Source organism: Varanus komodoensis, unplaced genomic scaffold (genome assembly GCF_004798865.1).
Source record: "Varanus komodoensis strain SLA01 unplaced genomic scaffold, ASM479886v1 scaffold12, whole genome shotgun sequence".
Taxonomy (NCBI): Eukaryota; Metazoa; Chordata; class Lepidosauria; order Squamata; family Varanidae; genus Varanus; species Varanus komodoensis.
Window position 1 is genome coordinate 21,520,718 of NW_025335349.1, and position 24,099 is coordinate 21,544,816.

The following is a 24,099-nucleotide window of genomic DNA, read 5'->3' on the forward strand; positions in this document are numbered from 1 at the left end:
CAGCTGTTCTTAATTGACAGGATTGTTACTGAGTGAAAGTTTCAAAATATATAAGAAGAGGCAATCAAAGCACTGTAACTGCATGCTTTCCAATACACTGTCTAGCTGCCTGCAGGGAGAAAGCTGATTCTTTCTTTCAGGCTACTGACATGCCTCCAATGGCTAACAGTACTCAAGGAGTGTTAAGCCATCACAAGCAATAAAGAGCCAGGTTCATATAAAACCTTGGCCCATTTGTCTTTGAATTCAGCAATGGGTTGTACAAACATCATTTCAAGGTGGTTTAACAAAAATTAAAGCAAGAAAGCAGAAAAATCCACTCCAAAACAACCTGAAATGCAAATTTCTGCAATTACAAAATGGTTTTTAATACAGCTAAAATAAAAAAAATGTTTTGAAATGCCTAGATACATTTAACAGGAACAGTTCTTCTTAAAAGACAGGGAGGTTGGTGCCAGGCATACTTTCCGAGGAAAAGCATCACTTCCCAAGGGGAACAAGTCACACTCCCTCTCTGCTGCCTTTTAGCAGCAAGCAAAGACCACTTTATTCCAAAAGGCCTTTGACCTGTAAGTGAGGTCTGTGCCTTGGATGCTGTTTTAATGTTGTTTATGTCCTGTAACTGTGATGTACTAGTACATTTTAATGCATTTTTTTAATTTTAATCTATTCTGAGCATTATTTTTGTAGAAAAGGACTTATAAATAAAGTGGCAACCTGGAAGGGGTGCTACCACCAAAATCTGACCTCCTATTGCAGAAGTGAAACAAACCTCAACTCTAATGGAACTGATATCTGGAAAGGGCATTGACTAATAAGCTTTATGTGTGGGCAATATTGTACGGAAGGAAGTGCTCCTTCAAGTCCTTTGAACCCATGCTCTTTGTTGTTGCCATGTGCCGCCAACTCCTCTTTGACTTACGGTGACCCTATGAATGAAAGTCCTGCACAATGTCATATCCATGACAGCCCTGTTCAGTTCTTGCAAATTCCAGGCTGTGGCATCCTTCAAGGGGCCAAGCCACCTCATACATGGTCTTCCTTTCCTCCTCCTTCCTTCAACTTTCCTGAGCACCTTAGGGCTTTTAAAATAAGCAGCTGAATACTGAACTGGTCCCAAGCAGCCTGTGAAGTTTTTAGAAGTCTGGTGAGATCTGATCCATGTAAGCAGCACAGGTCAAACTTCTAGTCATGGCATTCTGCCCTCATCGAAGCAGGAACATTTCCAAAGGGAGTTGTGTCCAAGATATACTGCAATCAACCTGATGGGATATTACCAGCATGCAGATAACCTATACTGCCTACTATTGGATGTATGAATGTCCCTTTACATCAGGGATGGAGAGCTCCTGACCCTCAAGTTTCTTTTGTAGTTATCGCCAATCACTTATCAGGGATAGGAGAGTATTTAAAAGCAATTAACCTTTCAAGAGCCTGCAAAGAATTGGACTGCTAGACAGAACTGGAGTATGCATTTTGCAGGCAGGAGTCTTGTGTGCAGACATAAAGGACTTGTTATTTGGAACGCTCTTTGGAAATGTTGCTGAGTCCTGCTTACTTCTAAGTAGGCTTAAAAGGGTAATCATTAAATTTGCCCTCACGCCTTCTGCCTTTGGCCCTGCCCAAAGTTGAACTATATTCTCTGAGAGCCTTCCCACCCCCATTTTGCAATTTGGCTGCTGGGTCTGCAAAAGCTTCCCCACTTCTGGTTTATATCCCCAGCTTGCAGTCTGATAAGCAACAGCCCCAGAAATTCAGCACAGCATGTGTATATCAGCCCTTGCACTGCCAAATCTTAAAAACAAGCTCCCTAAAATCTGTAACGGAACAAAGACAGGCAAGGAAACCAGCTGCTTGCAACTGTAGTCATCTAGAGTCAGTCTGAAATGTTCACTGCCTTTTCAATTGTATCAAACAACTAATGCACCAAGGTAGGGAAAAAACAGGACACCTGGAAACTTTGCTCAGAACTACCAAATGAGTAGCATCTCTTTGCAAAGAAATAACCTAGAATTAATAGATATTTGGGTTTTTTCATTCCCTTTATTCATTTATTCAGGCCTGTGGGCCAAATCTTGTTCTCCAGGGTTCCCTAGATGGCCTTGTATCCTTTCTGTACCCCCTTCCCCTGAGTACCAGTTGACTGGTGGTTTCCCCCACTTTTGTGAACCTTTTCCCCTAAAGCACTGAATTGCCTCTCTCAAGGCTAAGTGAAGATTAGTGAGAGCTCTAAGCTAAAATACATTGGTATTTTGTGGTGCTGGTCCAGATCCTTTGGATTTGACCATGACTTTGGGCCCCATGGTATCAATGGCATGCAGCACCTCCTCTCACCCTGAGCTTCGAAAAGAAAAGAAAAGAAAAGAAAAGAAAAGAAAAAAAGAAAAGAAAAGAAAAGAAAAGAAAAGAAAAGAAAAGAAAAGAAAAGAAAAGTGCTTATCCTTAAGGCTGAAAGAAGTCCTGCACCTGTGATTTACCTCCTGATTTGCTTCTGTGGAACTCTTAAGCGGGGTATGTCAGGTTTCCCCAGGCCTTCAAACAGCTCTTTGCAATGTCAATAATTTTTTTGGATATGTACTCCAATGCATATTCATTCTCTCCCTCCCTCTCTCTCATATGCACGCACACACACACACACACACACACACAGAGTGAGAGAAAATGAAATCAAAGCCTTACTTTCAAAAAGTTGCCCTTTTTGATTTGTAAGTGATTAGCTAAAGGCCTTTCTTAAAAGATGGGGGAAAGCTCTCCATATTGTGTGGAAAGCATTTCAACCGACATACATGCCATTACAGAAAATTCTGTTTTACTAGTCTTCATTTTATGGGGATTGTGTTAGAACAAAACAAATACCAGATGCCTATTGGTTTTATTCACTGCAAGAGGGGTGGTGGTGAAGGGGGAGGGAAGGAATCTCCAGAAAGAGCTCTCTGCTGCAAGCGAGCCTGCTTTTAATTAAACACTATACGTGACGAGCGCATAAAAATGAGTGCTGTTGGAAAACAGCAGGTAGGAAGCAAATTTATCCAACTGTAACTGCAGAATATTCCCTCTCCTCTAAAGCAATGCTAAAAAGAGAACATCCACAACCCTATTGGCAATTGGGTCAAATACATGCTCTTGAAGAAGGTCACTTCCAGATTTATTCCTGTGGAGTGTGGGGGGGGGGGCATATTGTAAAGAAAAAAAGATTTATGTTCATCTCTTCAGAAAGCAAGGAGAGGATGGAGACAGTAAGGCAAGGTAAAAGTGGTCTTATTGCAAGTAACACAGGAACAGGCAACTACCATTGCTTAGATCAGAAGGTAAATCTGACCCGGAAGATGTTATACAGGGCAAGGGCTTTCATAGGATTTGGCCTACAGCAGAGGCTGAGGTGGCTGGATGTGATCACTGGGGAGATGGGCATGGTGAACTCCAGGGGATGGTGGAGGATAGCAGAACCTGGAGGGATGTTGTCCATGGGGTAACGTAGAGTCAGGCACGACTTTGTGACTGAACAACAAGGGAGTATCAGTTCTTGGGTATTATAAAAGTATGATAAATAAAATACCCTTTCCCTGGCAGCTTTGAACATGAACTCCCATTAGCCACAGCCAACCTGGCCAATACTAAGGAATGCTGAGTATACAGCCCAAAGCACTGGGGCAGCAACAGGTGGGGGAAAGACTAGAATTTTACTGATGTGAGGAAAGATGAAAGGGCTTGGCTATGCTCATGCCTGCAAAGAGAAGAAAAGACGGAGAGAGCGTATGATCGTGCTTTTTAACTATCTAAAGGATGCTTACAGAGAAGAAGGGTTCTCTATCACCCAAGACTGCAGGGCATGATATAATGAGCTTAAGTTACACGAAGGCAAATTTCAACTCAGGCTCAGGGCACCTTTGCCAAGGGTCAGAGTAGTAAGACAGTGGAGACAATAGCCCACAGAGGTGGTGACCTGTCCATCACTGGAGGTATTCAATCACAAGCTGGACCACTATATGTTGGGGTGCCTTAAACTAGATCCCGGCACAAAATGGCCTAAATGGCCATTGCCAACTCTGACCCGACTAAGGCTGGCTTAGAGGAGGCTTTCCAAATTCTGCAAGTTCCACTCAGGAGACACACAGAAAGGACGTGGAACTATTGGGAATGTCTGTACCTGGGCCTGCTTGTCATTTCACTGCACCTTTACAATGGGGACTGAGACTATTTTGACTAGGGCTGGATAATTGTTTTGTTCATCTATTTATTCAGCTACAATATTCATTTACCACCCTACATATAAACAGATTCCAGAATCATGAATGATAACAGGTCAAAGGAATAAAGTACCGTATTAGATGTTTTTAGCACAGTACCAATAAAAATGTGGCTGGTTAATTGAGAAATAAAACTATCTTCAGCAAATGTCCAAATCAGCATACTTAATAGATTCACACGGCCCTGGGCTAGGATGAGTAATTTTCATAATACACACTCATTGTGATGGAAATGGTACAGAAAGGGTGTGTGTGGAAACTTAGATGTGTAAAGGTGTGGAAGAAATGGTGGAAACTCAGTGGGTTTAAAAAGAATAAAAAAGCGCCCCTCCCCTTAAAAAAAAAAAAAGGATTGCTGAAAAATTTGGAGCCAAGAACAAGTTTTTCCCTCAATATTTTTTTTTGAAATTTTGTTCCTTTCCCCACCCCCACCCCCACCACCCCAGAAGCTACTTTAAAATTTAGTATTTCAATTTGTAAAGCAAAGAGAAAGTCTCAGTTTTCTGCCAAGACATTCCAGCAATGTTAAAGTGGTTCATGGGGAGGAAAAACTCTATCGTAATATTAGACCCCCAACTGGCTCATCTGTGTAAGTGAACAGCAGGAGATCTGTGTAAGTGAACAGCCCCCCACTTCGAACAGCTTTAAAAGGATGGGGCAAACCATCAAGGGAAAGACTATCAAGGGCTATCCATCCTGATCTGGACTACAGTCAGTGTCAGAGGGTGTATCCCTAAGTCTGCCAGTTGCTGGGGTGTATAGGTGGGGCTTGGAGGAGAGGCACATGGGCTTTGTTTTTCAGTTTCCCATAGACACACTATGGCCACAGTGTGAACAGAGCACTGGACTAGATGGAGCTTTGGTCGGATTCCACAGGGCTCTTCTCATGTCCGGTTCATCTGGCCTCTTTCCTTGACGTTCCCTTCTCTGGCCAGAGCTGCATGGAGCTGAATCCATAAGATCTGAATCCGCTACTAAAAAATCCATCAGGTCCCATGATCAGGGCCCACTCTGGACTCAGAGCACAGTTTCTTGTAGTCAGGATGGGAAAAAAGAATTCAAATGGAATGCAACCAGCATCAATGATTATTACAGTAATCCACTTATTGTTAATCAAAACTTTGCAAACAACCCTTTTGGACTCGTTTTAAGACTTACTTACAATGTCACCATGGAGCAAAAAAGAACCAGGTGTACACACACACACACACACACACACACACACCAAGGATTTCTTGATCCAGAATTAGATGCTCACTAGGCCTTTGTGATGCAGCAGTTGGGTGCAGTCAAGCAACATTGCAACTGTGTCACCTCCATCCATTTCACAATGTGATTTTCATAAGGTCAGCTGAGATGAAAAGTGGATTGTGCACTCTGCAATCAAGCAGCAAACTACAGATCTAATTCCTCAGAAAACTATTCGCATGCATCATCCTTTAATCCTCTAACAAGATATAGTTGGGCAGTCCTTATTTTTGCAAAGGCAGAAAGGAAACACACGGCCCTTGTAAAGGTTTTCTGGCATACAGGAGGGGTCCATTAACCTATTACTGGAGCTTTTTTTCATTTGAATCCCCCTAATTATGCACGATAGTGACATTTTAATGAATGATGAGAGTTTTGTGCCTACAGTCTCACTATCTGATTGCAAAGATCTGATGGGGACATTTTTGCATTATTAGCATAAATACTGTAGTAAACTTTATTCCAGATATTCTTAGAAATTACAGGCAAAAAATCTCAGATTATATGGCAGCGATAACCATGTTATGGGACCATGAAAGAAAGCTTAAATGCCTCTGAGACATCAACTGGTTCTTCCATGTTTGTTGTAATCGTGATTAAGGGTTCTTCAACATTTCTGGCAATAGCAACAGCAAAGAAAAAGAAGCTAAGAAAACCCTATAGTTTGAAGAAACAGGACCATGGAAGCACATCCAAATGGGGAAAGTTCCAAGTAAAAAGCACAACTAAATGGGGAAAGCATGTTAGCTTAGGACAGGTTCTCACACCAGTGGCCACCTTCAGCTGTGGTGAACAGACTGCCAGGACTCACAGGCATGGGATACGGTTAGGGTTAGACAATGATCAGTGGGAAAGCACACATTGTCTGGCAACATTCACTTCAACTGAGATGAGGAATTAAAAAATCCATCACCGGGAAACATACTGCTAGCAAAGCCCATGGCAACAAGGCAGGGGAACAAGACGCTCCTAGACCTTGATGGGAGCAAGACACCTCCTTGCTTTCTAACCCTTGCCATGGCTTATTTATTTTATTTTATTTATTAAAACATTTTTATGCCGCCCCATTCGCCGAAGCCTCGGGGTGGCTTACAACATTAAGCTAAAAAAAAAAAAACAAGGGGGACAAGAGCCCATGCAGGGTGCTGCCACAGCTGCACTGGGTCTCAGAAGAGCTCTGAATCTCTTGGACGCATGATCTTACATCACTGAAAATGTTCTACCATTGTGGATGGACCTGCTGATCCCTCTGCTGAAGCTGTCATCAGTATTAGAGCTTTTACATATGAGTGTGAAGATATGTAAAACCTGCATTTGCTGTCTCTACTTTCAATCATTTACTCTTTCCAAGCTAGGACAAGGTACCACTGAGGAGTGGGGTAAGGGAACTGACTTCCCCATTCATACGATTTCCCTTCCTCCCTTACACTGGAGTAAACCAGAACCAGATACAAAATTATAGGGGTGGGGAGAGAGTCTCGTGTCAAGGGCAAGACCTTCGCCAGCTAGCTACCTACAGAAACAGTACATGTCTCCTATGTTCCACAACAACTTGGGTATACAGGCACAATGACTCTGATACTGAAGAATGCACATAGCCATCAGGAGTTATAGCCCTGGATAGCCTTCTTCTCCAAGAATTTGTCCAATCCTCTTTTAAATTCATCCAAACTGTCAGCCATCAATTATATCTTCGGATAGCATATTTATTTATTTATTCATTTATTTATTTAAAATTTTTATACGCCATCCCCATTGCTACACAGCCTCGGGACAGACAGCTCACAACATGGATAAAATCCCATGGATAAAATTTCATTACATCATTATTTTCAGCATTCCCTGTAGAGAAACATTAAGGCTTTTACTACCATGGAGCATAAGAGAATGTGACAATTAATATGTTACAAACAGCTTTTCTTAAATGCATGATGAGTTTTTCATTATGATCTCTATGCTCATATTAATTCTTAGCTTTAAAAAAACTCCTGTCTTTTCAGATGTTATCCAATCCCATCCTCCCCCTCCTCCATTCTGCTGAATACAGGATTCGGATTCCTACCCCCATTCAGTCTGATCCTTGAAAGGAAAAAAAAAGGGAGGGGGAATCCAAGAACGATGCTCCGGAAAATAAATTTTATAATTCTATTTCCACACTTAGATTAAACAAATCATATTTATTTATTTAAAGACTTCATCAACTAGCACCCCACACACAGTTGCTGGCAAATTAATTAGACAAAAAAAGCCCAAAACAGGACATATGGGGCTGCCTGTGTGGAAAGGAATCCGAAAAGCAAAGCAATTTTTGCCTTCTGAAGTATAATATCCCTTGCTATGAGCCAAGAATGGTTCTTCCCTTCATCTACAAATAATGAGTTTGATTTGCAGAGGCAGTCTCCAATTTGGCACCTGCAAAAGATAGCGGTGCAATTTGGATGGCACACTTTACAACAGTTAAACATCAAACTCCCGACTGCACCTGTAAATCAGATATTGTTATCATATAAGCCTGCAGGCTTCTGTAGGTATAAAAGGAATCTCCAAAGAGAAGCCGCTCGCACAGGGCAGTGGGGAACCAAGGCCTCTCAATGCTCATAACACATCTTTTTACAGGACCAATTACCAAGGTACCTGTATGCAAGGACATTTGTATTCTAATACTGGGCCAAGGTATCCATGTTCATAAGAAACAAAACATTACAGCATTTGCTTATTTGGAAAATTGTAAAGTTTTTCCAGATATATCCTATTTAATGATGCACACAGAGTGTCTCACTGATCTCCCAACCAGGCATCAAACAAACTCAGACCCGCTTAGTTTCAGCAAGATTGATGCATCAGCTGTCTTCAAGACATGCAAAACTCTCCACTAAATTCTAAGCAAGACTCTGCTTAATTTAGTCCTAGAATTCAGGTTTTCTCGGTCCTAGTTTTGTATTATTTGAGTGCATGTTCTCAAATGTGGTTTTCTTAAGCTGACAAAGAGCACAATATGTTCAGCAAGCACATTCTTGAAAGTCATAAGCATGTTGCATTAAATGGATTGCAGTGCAACCTATTTGCATTTCTCCAGCTTTCCTCCTTTGCTCTGTGCGAGTACTGAAAAAGTTGTTAGTTCCAGTTTCACAGCATGAATTTATTCAGGTTGACCTGAAGGGCTCCTTGATTTCCAACAGTATTTATTACCAAATCTATGAATTTAGGCAGGCTCCCACAAATTCTCTTGCTATGGGAATGCAAGACAAGTTGGAGACAGTGGTGTTAAAGATTGCAGCCAGGAAATCACAAGCATCCAGACTTGAACTCCCGACACATTTACCTGTGAATAAGCCCACTGAACTGAATGGGATGTGCTTACAAGTAGATGTTCATAGGACTGTGTTGTACATCTCCCTCTGGTCAGTTGCATACACTGTTTGACAATCTAAAACAGCTTTTGATCAGAAAATGCATATTCTATTTATAAATTACCATGCATCATTTTATGAACAAACAGAACATAATCTGCATGCACATTCCTATACAGACTTAGGGACCTCCAATAATTTAATGGGAGGAGTTCAGAAAGAAATGAAGGCTCACTCCAAACACAGCAAGTCATGCAGCTGGGAGAGGAAAGGTTATCAGCAACAGACATCAAAGCTTGACACATACACACATTCCAGGAATGAAAATAGGATTTTAATTGGATGCAAGCAAACAATAGGAACCTGCATATGATCGTGGTTTACAGTGAACGCAGTGTCAAGAGGCACAAATCCAAGCTTATAATTATAGCCCATTACAATTATGGAGGGGAAATGAAAAAGATACAACATGATCTGGAAGCCTTCTCAATCACATTCTTAACACACTAAATACTTTTGTTTCATAGCCAGCTAATCAACCAAATCAGAGCTAATTCCGTTCCATTCAATTGCACAGAAAGTGGGAGATAAACAAACACGTAAACAAAACAGGAAATTCATTTACAGGACAGGTTTTAGCTGTTCTATGTTAGTGACACGGTTCAAAAGAACAGGGCAGGGTGGGGGAAAACTACCCTTTTTGAACAAGCTAATTTAACTTTGCATAGTATATCATTAACTGCCTTGCAAGCATTTTTGTACTGGCTGTTTACAACACCACTAACTCAGGGCCTTACACCATGCAAATTCCACCATTCCTCAGCATGGTTATGTGGGCTAGGGATGATGGGAGCTGCATTCCAACACATCTGAAGGGCCAAAGGTTGCCCACCCCTGAATATAAACACACCAGAGTTGGTCACTTGTGCAAACATGTCAGAACTATGTCTATTGAAGCTGCCTTTAGAACATCCAAAAAGATTTAACTTCATTGCTGAAGCAAGGAAAATTGTGGTTTCTAACTCCAGACATCAAAGATGGCATCCTTCGCAGCTCAGATGAGTTCATGGGTCTACGATAAATAGCCTAGTCGTCACAGTGCACCACTGCACAGATTTGGCTCTTCCTCTTAATTCTATGGCTATGCAGAGAGTTATTGTCAGTTACCTTTGTCCTTGATGAATAGTAATTTTGTGCCTGTTTTAGGACACAGTCCTATGGCTACTAGGTGCTGCCTAGGCAGTCAGAGGAAAGGGTGGCGTCCCACGTGCAATTCCAACCTGGAAGGTTCTCCTTCCACTCTCACAGCCTGCACATTTTCTTTCTCCACCGGCTGCAAGAACGGATGACTGACCTCAGAGCTGGCATAAGGCAGAGGAGCAGGAGGAACACCATTCCATTCCATTCCACTGCAATGCAATATATCCCAGTGGGGCTCAGCCTCTCCTCCTCATGATGCAGCACAAAACACTTATGCATCCAAAATAGTCTGCTTGCAGGGCTGGGGAAGCACAATGACAATCTTCACCTCCACAATCCCCTGTCCTCAATAGGCTGCTCATAACCCTCTGACTATGGACAGGCACCTTGAATTAAACTGTCAGCATTATTTATTTATTTTTTTACTAATTGGGGCAAGCCTTTTTTCTACTTTTTGAAACTTGTAATTATTCTAACGCCAACTGTAATCATTTTTAGCAATCAGTTTCTGTCTGCTTTGCAATGCTACATCACTGTAATTTAACCATATGTGGCCAGCTGAAGGGGAGAGATAGTATACTATTACCAATATATTTGAGCAATTGTAATTGTAATGATGCTACTAGGTCACTGAAAACAACCAATTCTTGGCCAAAATCCATGTGGTGTTTGCCATGTACAAAATCAAATCATTCTTTTTTTCTACCATGGAGATGCATCAGGCTGCTTGCTTTTAATTGATATGGCTACAAAGTTTCTTATGTGAATGGGTCAAGTGTTTGTGGAATTGTTATTGATTGATAAATACTAATTATGTATTGCAACACTGATTGTTGACCCTTTGGCAGAGAGGGAGAGGGAGAAGGAGAGGGAGAGAGAAGGCAATGCCTGGAAAAGTCAAACAAAAAATTATTTCCAAAGTTTAAGCCTGGGAGTGCTATCAGTCTGTCCCTACTCTTTCCCACAACTCCCTTGCCCCTTCTCTGAGTCTTATAAACTATGGAACAGTACAGAAGGCAGCACTAAGTAGCCAGAGGAAATCATTATTAGGGCTGTCTAAAAAATGGCCTTTTTTCCTAATTAGAACCTAACCAATTTTGCACCTTCCAGAACCAAAAACAGACCTGGATGCAATCCAAGTCCATCCATTTCTGAGCCTGCAAAATGATGCACACATGATCACAAATCCATCTGAAAAACATGTGCATTTTTAAAATGTTCACAAAGATCCATGCAGTTGTAAAGTGCACACAAAAATGCTTGAAGGCACAACTCTATGCCGTATGCTGGGTGTTGAGCCCTTTTTTCCAATCAGAACCTACAGAGGATTGCATCCTTAATCAAGGGTGAACATTTTTTTGTTTGAAGAATGCACACAACTGATGTGTACATTTGAAAAGACACTTAAAAATAAACCCTTCACAGTACAATAAAGAAATGAGTCAGAATGAACTTTGAGGAGGAAACTGGAGAAATTAGACAAGGTAAGTCTTGCTGAGTCACAAATACCAAATTGCTACCACACCAAAACAAGAGGAAAGTTAGACTCATAAATTCTGTATACGAAACCTATTATCAAAATAGGATGTACTGAGAAGAGACAACTGGGGCTAAAGTGTAAAAAGTAAATGCCTAAACAGACGTTGTCAGCTCTGTAGCAACATGTTACCAAGTAGTGTTTGTGTTTTTCGGCTATTTTAATACCAGGGAGTTAACAGGAAAAAAGAAGGAATATGCATCTCTCCTTCACCTGTTCAAAGAGGGACAGCTTGTTACAAATATTTATCCAGAATATGATTCATTTTTTAAATTAACCATTGCCAGGTAGTCTTTTACAGGACCAAGGCCTCTTTGTAAGCTGGAATTCCTTTCCACGTCTTTTTCTGCCTCTCTTTTGTGCGTGAAGCATGTCCGTTCTTGCTTGGCCAGCCATCTCCTATTCCTTAAATTCCTCCATCAAGAACACTTTGCTTCCAGAGCTCCACACTGGATTCTTATGACTCTGCTTTGAAACATAAGGACTGCTGGACATTATACAAAGTGGCAAGGTGTCATAAAAATAATTCCCTGGCAAATATGCGAGAGAGAGAGGGAGAGAGAAGACACAAGGAACACATAACAGTATATTCTATAAGGCCCAAGTAGAACTGTAGTCACTGCAGGGCTCAACAAATTTCCTCATAAAGCAGAGATCTGTGAAAGCCAAGAACTAGCATATTTCTGCATTGGTGCAATTTAATGCATTCCTGTATCTATGAAGCTACCTGAGACTGGCTCGGACTTCATCTAGCTGGCCCAGTGCTGTTTGCTCGCAGTGGTAGCAACTCTTTAGGATCGTGCAGAAAGGGTTTTTCCAACACTTGCTCCCTGAAGCCTTCTTGGTGGCAAAGATGAGGGATGAAGTACGGACTCTTCTGCATGTAAAGCATGTGGACAGCCACAAAATTACTGTATTAATGCGTCAAACACAGTGAGTGACTTTTCGGTAAAGTGAGTGACTTGTAAAAAAAAAGATGCTTCCAGAAGAGAAAGTGAGTTTTATTTCTCCAGTGCATTATGCATCTGCAGACATGTCATACATAACTTAAAGTTTTGTTCATTCATTCTTCTGGACTTAAGTCATCTACAGCTGATGCAAGAGAACCTTCCTGCAATCTCACCCCAGGAAAGATACAGCCTATGGACAAAACACATTACAACCATAGATTATTTAAAAATACAGAGGGTGCTCTTTGACTACTTTCTCAAGCATGTAGCTATTCGTATCTTATTATGGAAATGGCTGGTTGCCTACATCCATTGAAAATTCCTTGGGTAATGCTGGTACAGCTTCTAGGCAGATAATGAAAACAGAAAACCCCGGGAAATCAGATTTCAGCAAGCCATCCAACACCTATCCATTAAGGAAATGCTGATGCAATTTATCTTTAAAAAACAACACTTTCTTCAGAAGAATCTTGGAGTCTGAATTCATATTACAGGATCGACAGATTGAGGGAGCCTGGGAGTTGTGGGACTTCTTTTTCATTCAGACATGCAAGCAAATGCATCCTAAGGTGCCCCGTCTTGTATTCTATTCCTAGATTAACAACTGGGAATAATGATAATAATCTAGGGAGAAATTTCCTACATAGATAATAGATCTAATAATAACATTTGGGGAATGGCGGTAGTTGTAGACTTTTTCTGTCAGAGAGCCAGTGTAGCGCAGTGGTTAAGAGCCTGGGACTGGGACTCAGGCGATCTGGGTTCTAGTCCCCGCTCAGCCATGGCGCCAACTGGGTGACTTTGGGCCAGTCACAGACTCTCAGCCCAACCTACCGCACAGGGTTGTTGTTGTGGGGATAAGATGGAGGAGGAGAGATGATGTAAGCTGCCTTGAGCCCTTTGTAGGAAAAAGGCAGGCTATAAATCGCAATATAAGTAAGTAAATTAATAAATAAAACATGCCTAAGATTGCACCTTATACTATTAAAACGCTTGGGAAAATATAGAGTCTACACCTGGTATCAAAAAGACTCCAAAGGAATCACAAGGCAAACCTCCCTGGAGTTATTACCATCGGGAAGGGGGCAGTCTTCAAATGACTCAGCATCAAGCCACTTGCTTGCCAGGCGAGTCATTCTGCTCAGCTGTTGGGTGGGCAGGCAGGGGTTGTACAGGAGTAAACAGTTTAACAGAATGTGAGTCCAAAGAATGCCCTTCATCAGAGTTCCCCCACCCCAAGATTCAGCACCAGGTTTACAGAGGTCAGTCAGAAGGTTGTCCGTTCGCACAAGGAGACCCTGAAATAGCCAGCCAGAAAAAAGTTAGATATAGATCAATAATACTATACATACAGGATACAGACCCACATGGCATGTGACCAAAAGAGGGCATCACTTCTCCACATGTATCAAACCTTTAAGCCAGAGGTGGGGAAGCCACGACTTGCAGACTAAAGCATCTGGACCTCCAGGAGCCCACAAAAGGACACAGCCCTTAACTCCCACTTTTCTCCTGACTTTGCCATATTTCCCCCCCAAATTCTAAAACGCTTCTCCTAAGGCTTACTTGCTGACACGAAGAGCTTTGGAGTTAAATAACGTGGTACATGGAGTAATTTTGCCTTTGCACCACCCACCATTGGAATGTAGGTACGGCTCATGAGACCTTCTTGAAAATTGAATTCAACCTTTGGGCTGAAAGACTGAAAGAGGTTCCCCACCCCTGCTTTAATTTAAGCTGAGTTGTCCAGTCCCCTTGCAGCTCAAGGGAGATGCAACAAGGAGGAAGCTGTGCATCAGGGCCCTCTGTCTTGTATACCCAAACCCTTCCCCGAAGTCACTGGCTCCTCTCCAGCCTACCACCCAGGCCCCAGGTGCAGTGCATTCAGCCATGGGAGGGACTGTCCCAAACCCTTCTTATTTTTTACAAGGGCACCACGTGGACTTGCATGCCGAGTGACAAATGCAAGCACATCACAGCCCCTTCCATAGCCAGCTCCCACTGCCCGCACAGGCAGGACTGATATTTTAAAAACTCAACCCCGGAGAGAAAAAAAGCCATGTTTGGACTAAGGGAAGTAAGGACACTTCTGCGTTAGACCCAGTGCTATAAGGATATTGTATCTATCTTCACAGTATTACATAAATAAATGGTGAAAGTTTAACTAGCTTTCTAGAAATATTATACACAACTTCCAGAAGAGCATCAGTCAAAACGTTTACTTGTATTTGCTTATACTTTTATAAGCCCTTGGAGCTGCTATTTTCTTGATAAACAAACTAGTATTGAAGGCCACATTCAGATAGCTATTTAAGATCCTGGCTTTGGACGAGCACATTATTAATGTTCCTCTTTGCTTCCTGACAGCATCTACAATATTTGTAATTTCTCCATAACACATGATTATAAAGAGACATTTCTTGACTTCCATATTCAGATTCATTTTGCAGGGTATTCTCCTTTTTAGTATTTATAGCTGTATCTACATATCAGTAAATGTCTTACTAAGGATGCAATCCTAGGAGTAACTACCATTGAACTCCATGGAGTATATGTCTGAGTAAACATACATAGGTTTGCACTCCTCAGCTCTTGGGCTTACTCACATAATCATTTAAAAGGAATGAATAAAAAGACTCCACTAATCTACAGTACAAAACACAATCAGGAGGCATTCAAATGATTCAAAATTAATGACTCTTCAAGTAAGGCAAAAGGAAAAAGACCAAGACATATGTATTGTGTACATTGTTGCACACCGGGCACAAGTCATTCCTTAAATGCTCTTCGCAAGTGTTCTAATCAAGATCACAATTCATTTTAGTCTGCATTAGGAATGACGGACTGAACACAAAATGTTTGAACTACTTGAGCTTCTCCAAATTCTTCTTCAAAGCACATTTCTCCTCTTTGGCATTTCAAATGTAAACTTTTTTTCCTGATCAGAAAAACTGCATTTTTAAAAGTGAGCCTTTTTCCCATTTGAAAATACATATTGTTAACCACGTGCATTTCTCCTGATTGAAAATGCATATTTTCTCCAGAGGCTAAACAGTGAAAATGTGGAGAGGGGCTGTGCACATGTGCACTTCAAGATGCAAAAAGTTTTCCAGAACTGGTGTTTGGCTACATTCAGGTTTACAAATGGGATTTGCAAACAGGAATGCAATTCTCATACATCTCTAGTCAGCATCTGCCTTATCTGCTGAGATGCACAGCTCTGAAGAAAATTAATTAGTTGACTCCTGCAGATGGATTTCTTAATAGAACTTAGAAAGACGGAACTGAAACATATCACACACTCCCAAACATAGTACAAAAAAGGGTAAGGGAATTTATCGGTATAATTTAAGGGGAAGACAGACAGGGCGGAAATGTGGGGTTCTCTGCTGTTCCCTAGGCAGCATTTAATTGTAGCTCACGTTAAACTTGCTTCTTTCCGTCGTCCCTTTTGGCAATTTACTCTGCTAACAGATTTCACAGAGCAAGCATAATTATACAGCCTGATCCTATCCAAGATATTCAGAAATAAATCTTCCTTTGCCCAACACACACTTTCAATGAGATTTAACCCCAAGGAAGCATAAACAAGGCAGACTTACAGCATAAACCTATGCCTGTCTACTCAGAAGAAAGCTCCACTGCACTCAATGGGACTTAATCTCAGGTGGGGTGCCTGGGATTGTGCCCTCATTTGACACATGCTTGATTCCTCCCTTTTGCACTTGTTTTTTGTAGAGAGGGAGAGAGACGGACTAATCAGGGAGTAGATACAGCTTTCTAAACAGTTCATAGTCTGCCTCATCAGGATCAATACTGCCAGGGCAACAGGCCACATGCTGAGTATCCCTGCTCCTGTCCATCACAGGAAAAAAGGTAAGATAAATTCCTCTGCAAATTGAGGAACAAGTGTCAAGAGGAAAACAAGAAGCAGGAGGATATGTGACTTGCTTGCAGCATACAAGGAAAGCCACCCATTCCTAAGCTATGGGTTCTTGCAAATTAGATTTAGGGGATATGCCATGCTCACACAAAAAGAAAGCAAGAATTGCCTTGCTGCATTGGGTGAGCTAAAGGCCCACCTAACTTAGAATCCCAGGCAAGCTCTGGTGGAAACTCCCAGTGCATGCTTGGCATGGAGGTAACGGTCTCTTGCTCTTATTATGCTTGGATCCTGTTAGCCTGCCTCTGTCCATGGAGGTTCCCATGAGACCCCTTTCCTCCAGGAATGGAGCTATCCCTCTGCCTACTTTTTTTTTTTTTTTTAAAGACCTCAAAAACAGCCTCCCTCAACCTGGTGCCCTCCATACAGCCTGGAGTGCCTGATCCTGCCTAAAGCAAAGGAAGCAAAGTAGGGTTTGGCCTAGAAGAAATCTGGATGAGTAACTTAATATCATGAACAGCCCAGAGAGCTTCAGCTACGGGCAGTGTAGAAATGTAATTAATAGTAATAATATGCTTTGGACTGCAGCTTCAGGCTTTCCTGATGGCCAGCTGTGCTGGCCTGGGCTGATGAAAGCTGAAGTTCAAAACACCTGGAAAGCACCCAGTTGGGAAAGGCTGTTTAGATCAGATGCAAGACTGGGGTGTTTAAAGTTATTTCGGAAAACTCCTTGGCACTGCCACATTTCCTTTCCTTGTTGAAGAAAGAGCCTTTTCTCCCCCTCAAGGTAGAGAGAGTTAACAGCAGATGATCGCATGTATGAGAATAGATATAATGTGTTTATAAAGAGATACTGCCAGAATTCTGTAAGTCTTGCTTCCCTTAGGACGTGGCCTTGTCAGATTTCATAAACTAAGTGCAGAGCCAAGCATGGACAGGAGGAGAATGGAAAAGGATGGGGTGGGGAAAAGGAGAGCAGAAAAGGTGAATGCTGTAGAGTAGGTGACAGAAATTTATACATCCCTGTTGAATGTCACCCCATAGCCAGAGAGAGACTTCGATAGATAAATGTGATAGATAAACAAACAAACGAACACATCGATGGCTTGGCATGAATTTTAGGAATGCCACCAGATGCTCTCACTGGTGTCATGTTTCCAAAATAGGGCCCTGGGATCATCTCTGGGATTTTGCAAAATAATGATGCTTCTTCCCTTCTCCCTATTGTCACTAAGCTCGTCTTGAAAGAACTGCTGGGCTGCAGAACAGGGGTAGACAGAAAGTAGATCAAGACCTCTGGGTCACATACAAGAGATCACCAAAGGATTTCTGACTGCCAGCAGATTAGTGCTCACAAGAAGCAGCCCTTTCCCCTTTTAATCAGGCTGCTAAATATCGAGAGAGCTTGGAGGAAGATCTGTGTGAGAAAATATGTAGATGCGTGAGCACTGGCTCTAGAAGCAGATTCCTGGGCTAAGCATGTGTTTAGAGGGGCTTTCTTCCTCAATTCCACGTCCATCTCCCGGATCCACTGTTTTCCCACCCACTCCAGTAGACAGCCTTTGCAGTGCTAGTGAGACCTGCCCAGGCCTTGTTGTAAGACATGCAGCACAGAAGATGGTGCGCTGCCCAGACTCAGGTCCATTTTAAGGCCAGAAGAGGAAACCTAACCCTGATATCCTCCTTTAAGAATGACTGCTCTTCTATGGGAGGCTTCAACCTTGCCCTTGCTGGAACATGCATGCAATATATTATTTAGCAAACAGAAAGGAAGGTAAGACCAGGCCCACCATGGGTCAAACTCTAAGGCAAAACTTCAAGGTCTTCAGCATAAAAGAACTGGAAGTCACTTCATGCCACAACCAAATCTGCAGAATTTATTAATATCACTTTAGAGGGTAACTCAGAGTTTCCGATCACATCACAGACTAGTAGAATAGACTGCAAACAAAGAAATTATTCAGTCTACAGGTAACCTTCCTTCTTGTTCTCTCTCACACGCACTCCCCTCTCAGATGAGAGACCCATCTCACATACAGAAGTGTCAAAGTAAAAAAAGACTATGTGATACGCAAGCTGCAGCAGTCACAGTATTTGAACAGCACTAATATGATATTTCTACAGCTCTTGCAGCTATGTACATTATCCACAACATGGGTTGTTGTGAAGAAACAGACACAGGGCAGGCAAGAATGCTTCATCTTCAAGCGCTTGTGCAGGAAACCATAATGTTCTGTTTTACAGCTTCTTGTTTAACTGCTAATCAGTTTCACAAACTTTCCTAAGTGGCATCACATTTGAAACAGTTGATCAGCTTTAATACATTTTGGCTACAGGTTAACCTTTTAATATCTTTTTGCTACAATCTTCCCATGTGTATCAACAAACTTTTGAGCTGTTCCTAATGTAACATTACTTTGGACCATAAGATAAATATAGAAATAATCCTCTCCCTTGCTTCTTGTGGTGAATCAGGCTGCTTTAACTTGAGGATATCAACTCTGAAAACACAGCTGTGGTCAGCAATTAAAAATTAACTAATTAGTTCCAAGCAGGCTGATTATCACTACAACCCTACAGTGGCTATTCCTGAAAAACTGTTTGTCTCAGCAGCTACATATAACATTTTATGTACACAATTTGCAAGTTGCACCAGAGAAGACAGATATGTGAGATAGCCAAATGATCCCGCAAGGGTGTATGTTACATTAATCCCAAGCCAAAGCAAGCTTTGATGCAAAACAAGTTCAGTTAATGTCAGTTCCTGAAAGATCTGTGATGATAATATAGAAAGCTTCTGAACTGAACGGAACATAGAAGCGTTCTAAATAAATGAAAAATAAATAAATAAACTGCAAAGAAAGCTTCAGGCCAGCAGAAAGAATTCTGTGCCACTTAAAAGCTTGCTAACTAGCTGCTGATGGCAGAGCCAACATAAAAAGTATTATCTGGAACATTTTTCATCCTGCATTTTAATGCAAATGAACTCCTCTGGATTAATATCACAATATACATAAAAAAGAGATAGGCATGGGAGTGGAAAAACCACAGGAAATGTTTCTATCACTGGAAATTGTTGTCAACATGGAAAAACATATGCAAAAGGCTTTGGAGCTGGAGTAATTCCACACTTCATGTATTACTGCTGCTTTGTGCAAGGAAAAGAGATGCCAAACCTAGGCACCAACCCGTTATGTGGATCCATTGATTGAATGCTGTTCGAGTGCAAGAAACCTCAGATAAGCAAATCTAGGTGTACACTCATTTAAGAAAAGTAATGCACACCATCTTATTTTAGCATGTCATCAGATTCCTCTGAGCTGTGTTCTAGGCAATATTCTTCAGGATTAAAGCATAAAACAAAAGTAACAGGAATGAATGACTAGGATATGGGGAGAGATGCTACAGAGGGTTTTGTTCACTTTTATCCAGGATGAGCCAGGGAGTCAAGTAGACTACAAACTACTTGCTTCAGCTGAGCTAAAGAAACTCACAAGATTAAGCTGACATCCGCAGCATTTTTACTTAGGATGTCCCAGTGAAATCAGTGGTATATACAACCAGAGCTGGATCTCAGAGAATCCACCAAAATGTACAGTGCAAGCTTATGCAAGTTTGCTTGGCTCTTAAGTCCCACTGTCTTCAACAGGGGTTCTTCCCAGGGACGTGCACAGAAGATTGCACACATCAAGGCTTCCATTCTGACTCCCAACCAGTGTCTTTAGGAGCCAGCTGTCAAAGATATATCCCCAAGGCTCTTAGCTCTCCTCCCAAAGATAAATGCTGGAACAAGTATATAGATGGGCCCACACTTCACACGGACAGCTTTCCTCTTGCATGCCTGCATTTTTCACTCGCAATTTAATTGAAATTTTGCAGCTGAAATGAAGGGTGTGGAAGTTACATGCCTGGCTATGTGGTTTGGATGGAACTTATAAAGAGAGGGAACGGGGGAGAGCGAGCTGGATAGGCCTAGCATGGAAAAGCAAAAAGTCATCAGGCTGTCACTTGTACCTTAACCACACGTGCAATGAAAGAGAAAGAGGCCAAGAGCGTTCACTTACTTTTCATACTCGGCGTTGTCCCTATCGCACCGTGAATCCTTGTGCTTTTGCCAGTCTTTTCCATGCTTGCAGGTGGTCAAGAGGACAACGTCCTCCCCATTATGGACATGATATAAGGCATTCCTGGTGTCTGACCCTATCCCAGTCAGGTACCTTTTCCCCTTGAATACCAACATGTACTTCCTGAGAGGAGGAATAGTGTTAAACCTCAGGAATCCCTTCTCCCCTCCTGTCCTTGGGTGATCCTTAGAAAAGAGCGGGATAGAAACGTCAAACTTCGGCCTGAAGTTTTCAGTACTGATGCTGGCTTTGGCCAACATGGCCTGGCCAATGTCAAAGCCCACGTCCTCAGTGTAGTCGGGCCAGGTGCCGGAATATAAATTAAAAATTAAATGATTCCTACCGCTGTTCCACAAATGGAGGCTTTGCACTTTGGACCTCAGGTTGTGCACATACTGGGGGGACAGCTGGTCTCTGTCTAAGGTGTCCAAACTGAGGACAAAGAGGCAAGCTTGGCTAGGGTCGGAAGTATAAAACCTGGAGCCCTCGATGGCCGCAAGGATGTTTTGGTAACTTTCAGCGATTTTCTCCCCTTTCTGCTGAGGGTAAACATAGACCTTGAAGCCGTTTTTCTTGCACAGGGCAAAGTCGAAGCAAGACTCCATGCGACACTTCTTGCCTTTGTAGATGCTGGCATTGGCATCGCGCTTCTGCCGGGGGGAGGTGTGCCCATTGTAATCCTCACTCTCCAGCTGATCCCAAGGAAGGAAGGGGCGCAGAGCGTCCGGGAATCGGGGCCAGTGGTGCTCGGGGCCGGTGTGCTGCAAGCCATTCCTGCTACTGTGAGCCTCTCGCCTGCTTTGGTTTCGGGATGCTTTGAACTGCAAGTCGCCGAAGTAGAACAGAAGGACGACCAAAGTGCCAGCGGAGAGCAGGATGAAGTAGCGTTTTTTGGCCTGCATGTGTCCTATCGGGGTCAAGAGGATTGTAAATAAACACAAAGATCGCCCAAGTTTGCCAATCGACACTTTCAGCTTGAGTCCGCCATCTTCCCGCCTGCAAAGACTTTAAACTCTCTTCTCCCACCTTCTCTTTATTCCTTTCCCAAAGCCTTGGACTGATGCAGCGCATGTGGGCGATTTCTTTAACTTTCTCCCCTCCTGTCTTTCATCTTTGGCTTGCACAATAGAGATGGGGGGGGGGAGAGCGAGATGGGGGGACACAGAGAGAAGGGGGGACACAGGAGCAGGCAGAGACTATCACGCCCAGAGCAGCTTTGCAAAAGAGGCTGGGAATTCGCGTGCATGCGAAAAGCAAAAGAAAATGAAAAGAGGACGCCAGCCCTAACCAAATGAATCCAGGTCCCTTTTGCCCTCAAATCTGCCGTTGCAAGACTGAGAAATTTGTCCCGCCCTCTCTCTTTCTCTCTTCCTCCCTCCCTCTCTCATGCACACACACAGAGACACTCAAAGACACGATGTTTGCAGCGGATCAAGGTGTAACAGCAGTAGCAGCAACTTCAGCTCACGCAACACATTCCTGCAACACACATACACACACACACGGAAGGAGGGAAGGAAGGAAGGAAAAGACACACAGGCGCCCGGCTTCACAGCAAGTCGGCACCCAGCTGCCGCCTATGCAGCCCACCCCGGTTCACAGCGATAGCACCATCCGGATTACATCTTCCAGCCCAAGTGCCGTAACCTTACGAATCCCTGCATTTCTCTTTCTTCCTTTTCGCAGCGGCTCCAAGGTTCGGGGGCTCTTTATGGCTCGCTCGCTGCGATCTCTGTGTGTATGGCCCCCGGGATGGAAACAGCAGAAGATCCTCCTCTTCCCCTCCTTCCTCCTTCGCCGCCGAGGCGGCTGCTGCTGCTGCTGCCGCCGCCGCCGCCGCCTCCTCTTCTTAGCCCCCGCCCCTCTCAGCCATTCATTTCAGCGAGCGGCGATCCACAGAAGCTTCGCGGAGGAAAGAGCGAGGGGAGGGGAGAGCAGAACGCCGCCAGCTCCTCTTCGAACGTTGCCGATCGCAGCGTTCGATCTCCGAACGTTACCCGGTTCTGAATGTTACACTTACAACATTCCATTCCCCGACACCACAGCGCTGACCTCATCCATCCACGCAGCCTGCCCGCTGATTGGCTGGGCGTCACGTCCGGAGGGGGAGGTGCTTCCGCTGCACCCATTCATAACCCCCAGCCGGAGGATACAGCTTTGCGGTATATTAAATGGAAATCCCCGGGAAGGTGTGCGTCTGATCCTTTTTCTTTTTCAATCCGTGGCTTATTACTATTATTTAATCGGGGAAAGCTATAATGCAGCGGGAGGGCTGGAGAAGGGGTTTGTGGTGAGTGCAGAATTAAACCATCTCCCCCTATTAATCGCACGCACTGATTTAGGAGGAGGATCCAAGCGGATCTTCTCAGAGGCTGTTCTGCCCGGCGGCTGTAGGGGCAGAAAAGCGAGCGAGAGACCGTCCGAAGCCTGCCCCATCCGAGCAAAAGTGTGTAGGTCCAGGTCACCCTTATCCTCCTTTGGCTCGCTCACCCGCGGTTGCAAGCAGGGACAAGAGCCGGTTGCCCAGGGCAGCGGCAACGTGTTTGGCGACTGTTGATGCTGGTGTGGGAGTGTCCGGGAAGGAGCGGGGGGGGGGGGGCAAAGAGGCTTCCCAGTTTGCCTTCGGGGCAGCGAAGATCTCAGAGGCGGCAGAGGAAGGGCGTCGCACTTGGGAACAATGCCGGGACGATGCTGATGGATGAGCTGGCCCACGCTCTCAAGCCAGCAAGAAGGGGGAGAGGAAACATTTCCTCCTTTCTCTTTGAGGAGTTAACAGCCCACGTACAGCATCATCCGGCAGGCAAGTTGCAATCCATCCTTCTCAGTTAATACGCCGGAGGAGTCCGTCTCCGACCAGCTTAAAGCCGGCCCAAACACGTTTGAAGAGAAGACGCTCCTCGAAGCACCAGCAGCCCGACTCAGTCCTAAGTCACATTCCCGTTCCCAGAACTGTCAATGCAATACAATAATGCTTACTCGGAAGTAAGTCCCACTTGTTACCTGGGCCTTGTTTTCAGGTAAGAGGTGGTATGTTCGCGGCCCCGGCTCTATTATGCGCAGCGAGACTTGTTCCCCGTTGAAGCGCATGTCTCGCTCAGTTTCGTGAGGTCAGGCTGCAATTTTAAGTGTAATGACAAGGGAGGACGACCGTACTGAACTTGGCCGGATCTCCTTCCGAGTAGCCGTACAGAGCCTCATGTGCACTCATGCTTCGTATCAGGGGAAATTCATATCCGTCTATGTAGGAATCCCCTACCACCAAATCTTCTAACAAGAGTGAGGGGAAAATGGATCAATGCATTTAAAGAGTCGGTTTTCTCCCGGTCCTTTCAGCTCCCCGTAAAAGACCCAATCCGACTGTTGAAAGTGAGTTACTGCAAAGGACAATCGATGAGTGAAGTCAACTGAGGACGAGTCAATTCTGGGAACCAGATGAGATGCAACAGACGGGTGGATAGAAACAGGAAAACAAAAAATGTAATTCATGCTAACCTGGAATTAAACTTTATTTTTAGGAAGAGGGCGGGGGGAGAGAGAAAGGAACAGTATTTCTCCTCTTT

The 24,099-nt window shown here is 43.5% G+C and overlaps 1 protein-coding gene across 1 annotated transcript in view; it reads right to left on the reverse strand.

Annotated features, from left to right (window-relative positions):
* Nucleotides 1–22,538, reverse strand: part of EXT1 (exostosin glycosyltransferase 1) — a 252,616-nt gene extending 230,078 nt beyond the window's left edge. The window contains exon 1 of the mRNA XM_044421813.1: nucleotides 20,480–22,538. Within this exon, the coding sequence (XP_044277748.1) occupies nucleotides 20,480–21,441 (962 nt within the window). The 5' untranslated portion in view covers nucleotides 21,442–22,538. The remainder of the gene's footprint in view (nucleotides 1–20,479) is intronic.
* Between the last annotated feature and the right edge of the window lie 1,561 nt (nucleotides 22,539–24,099).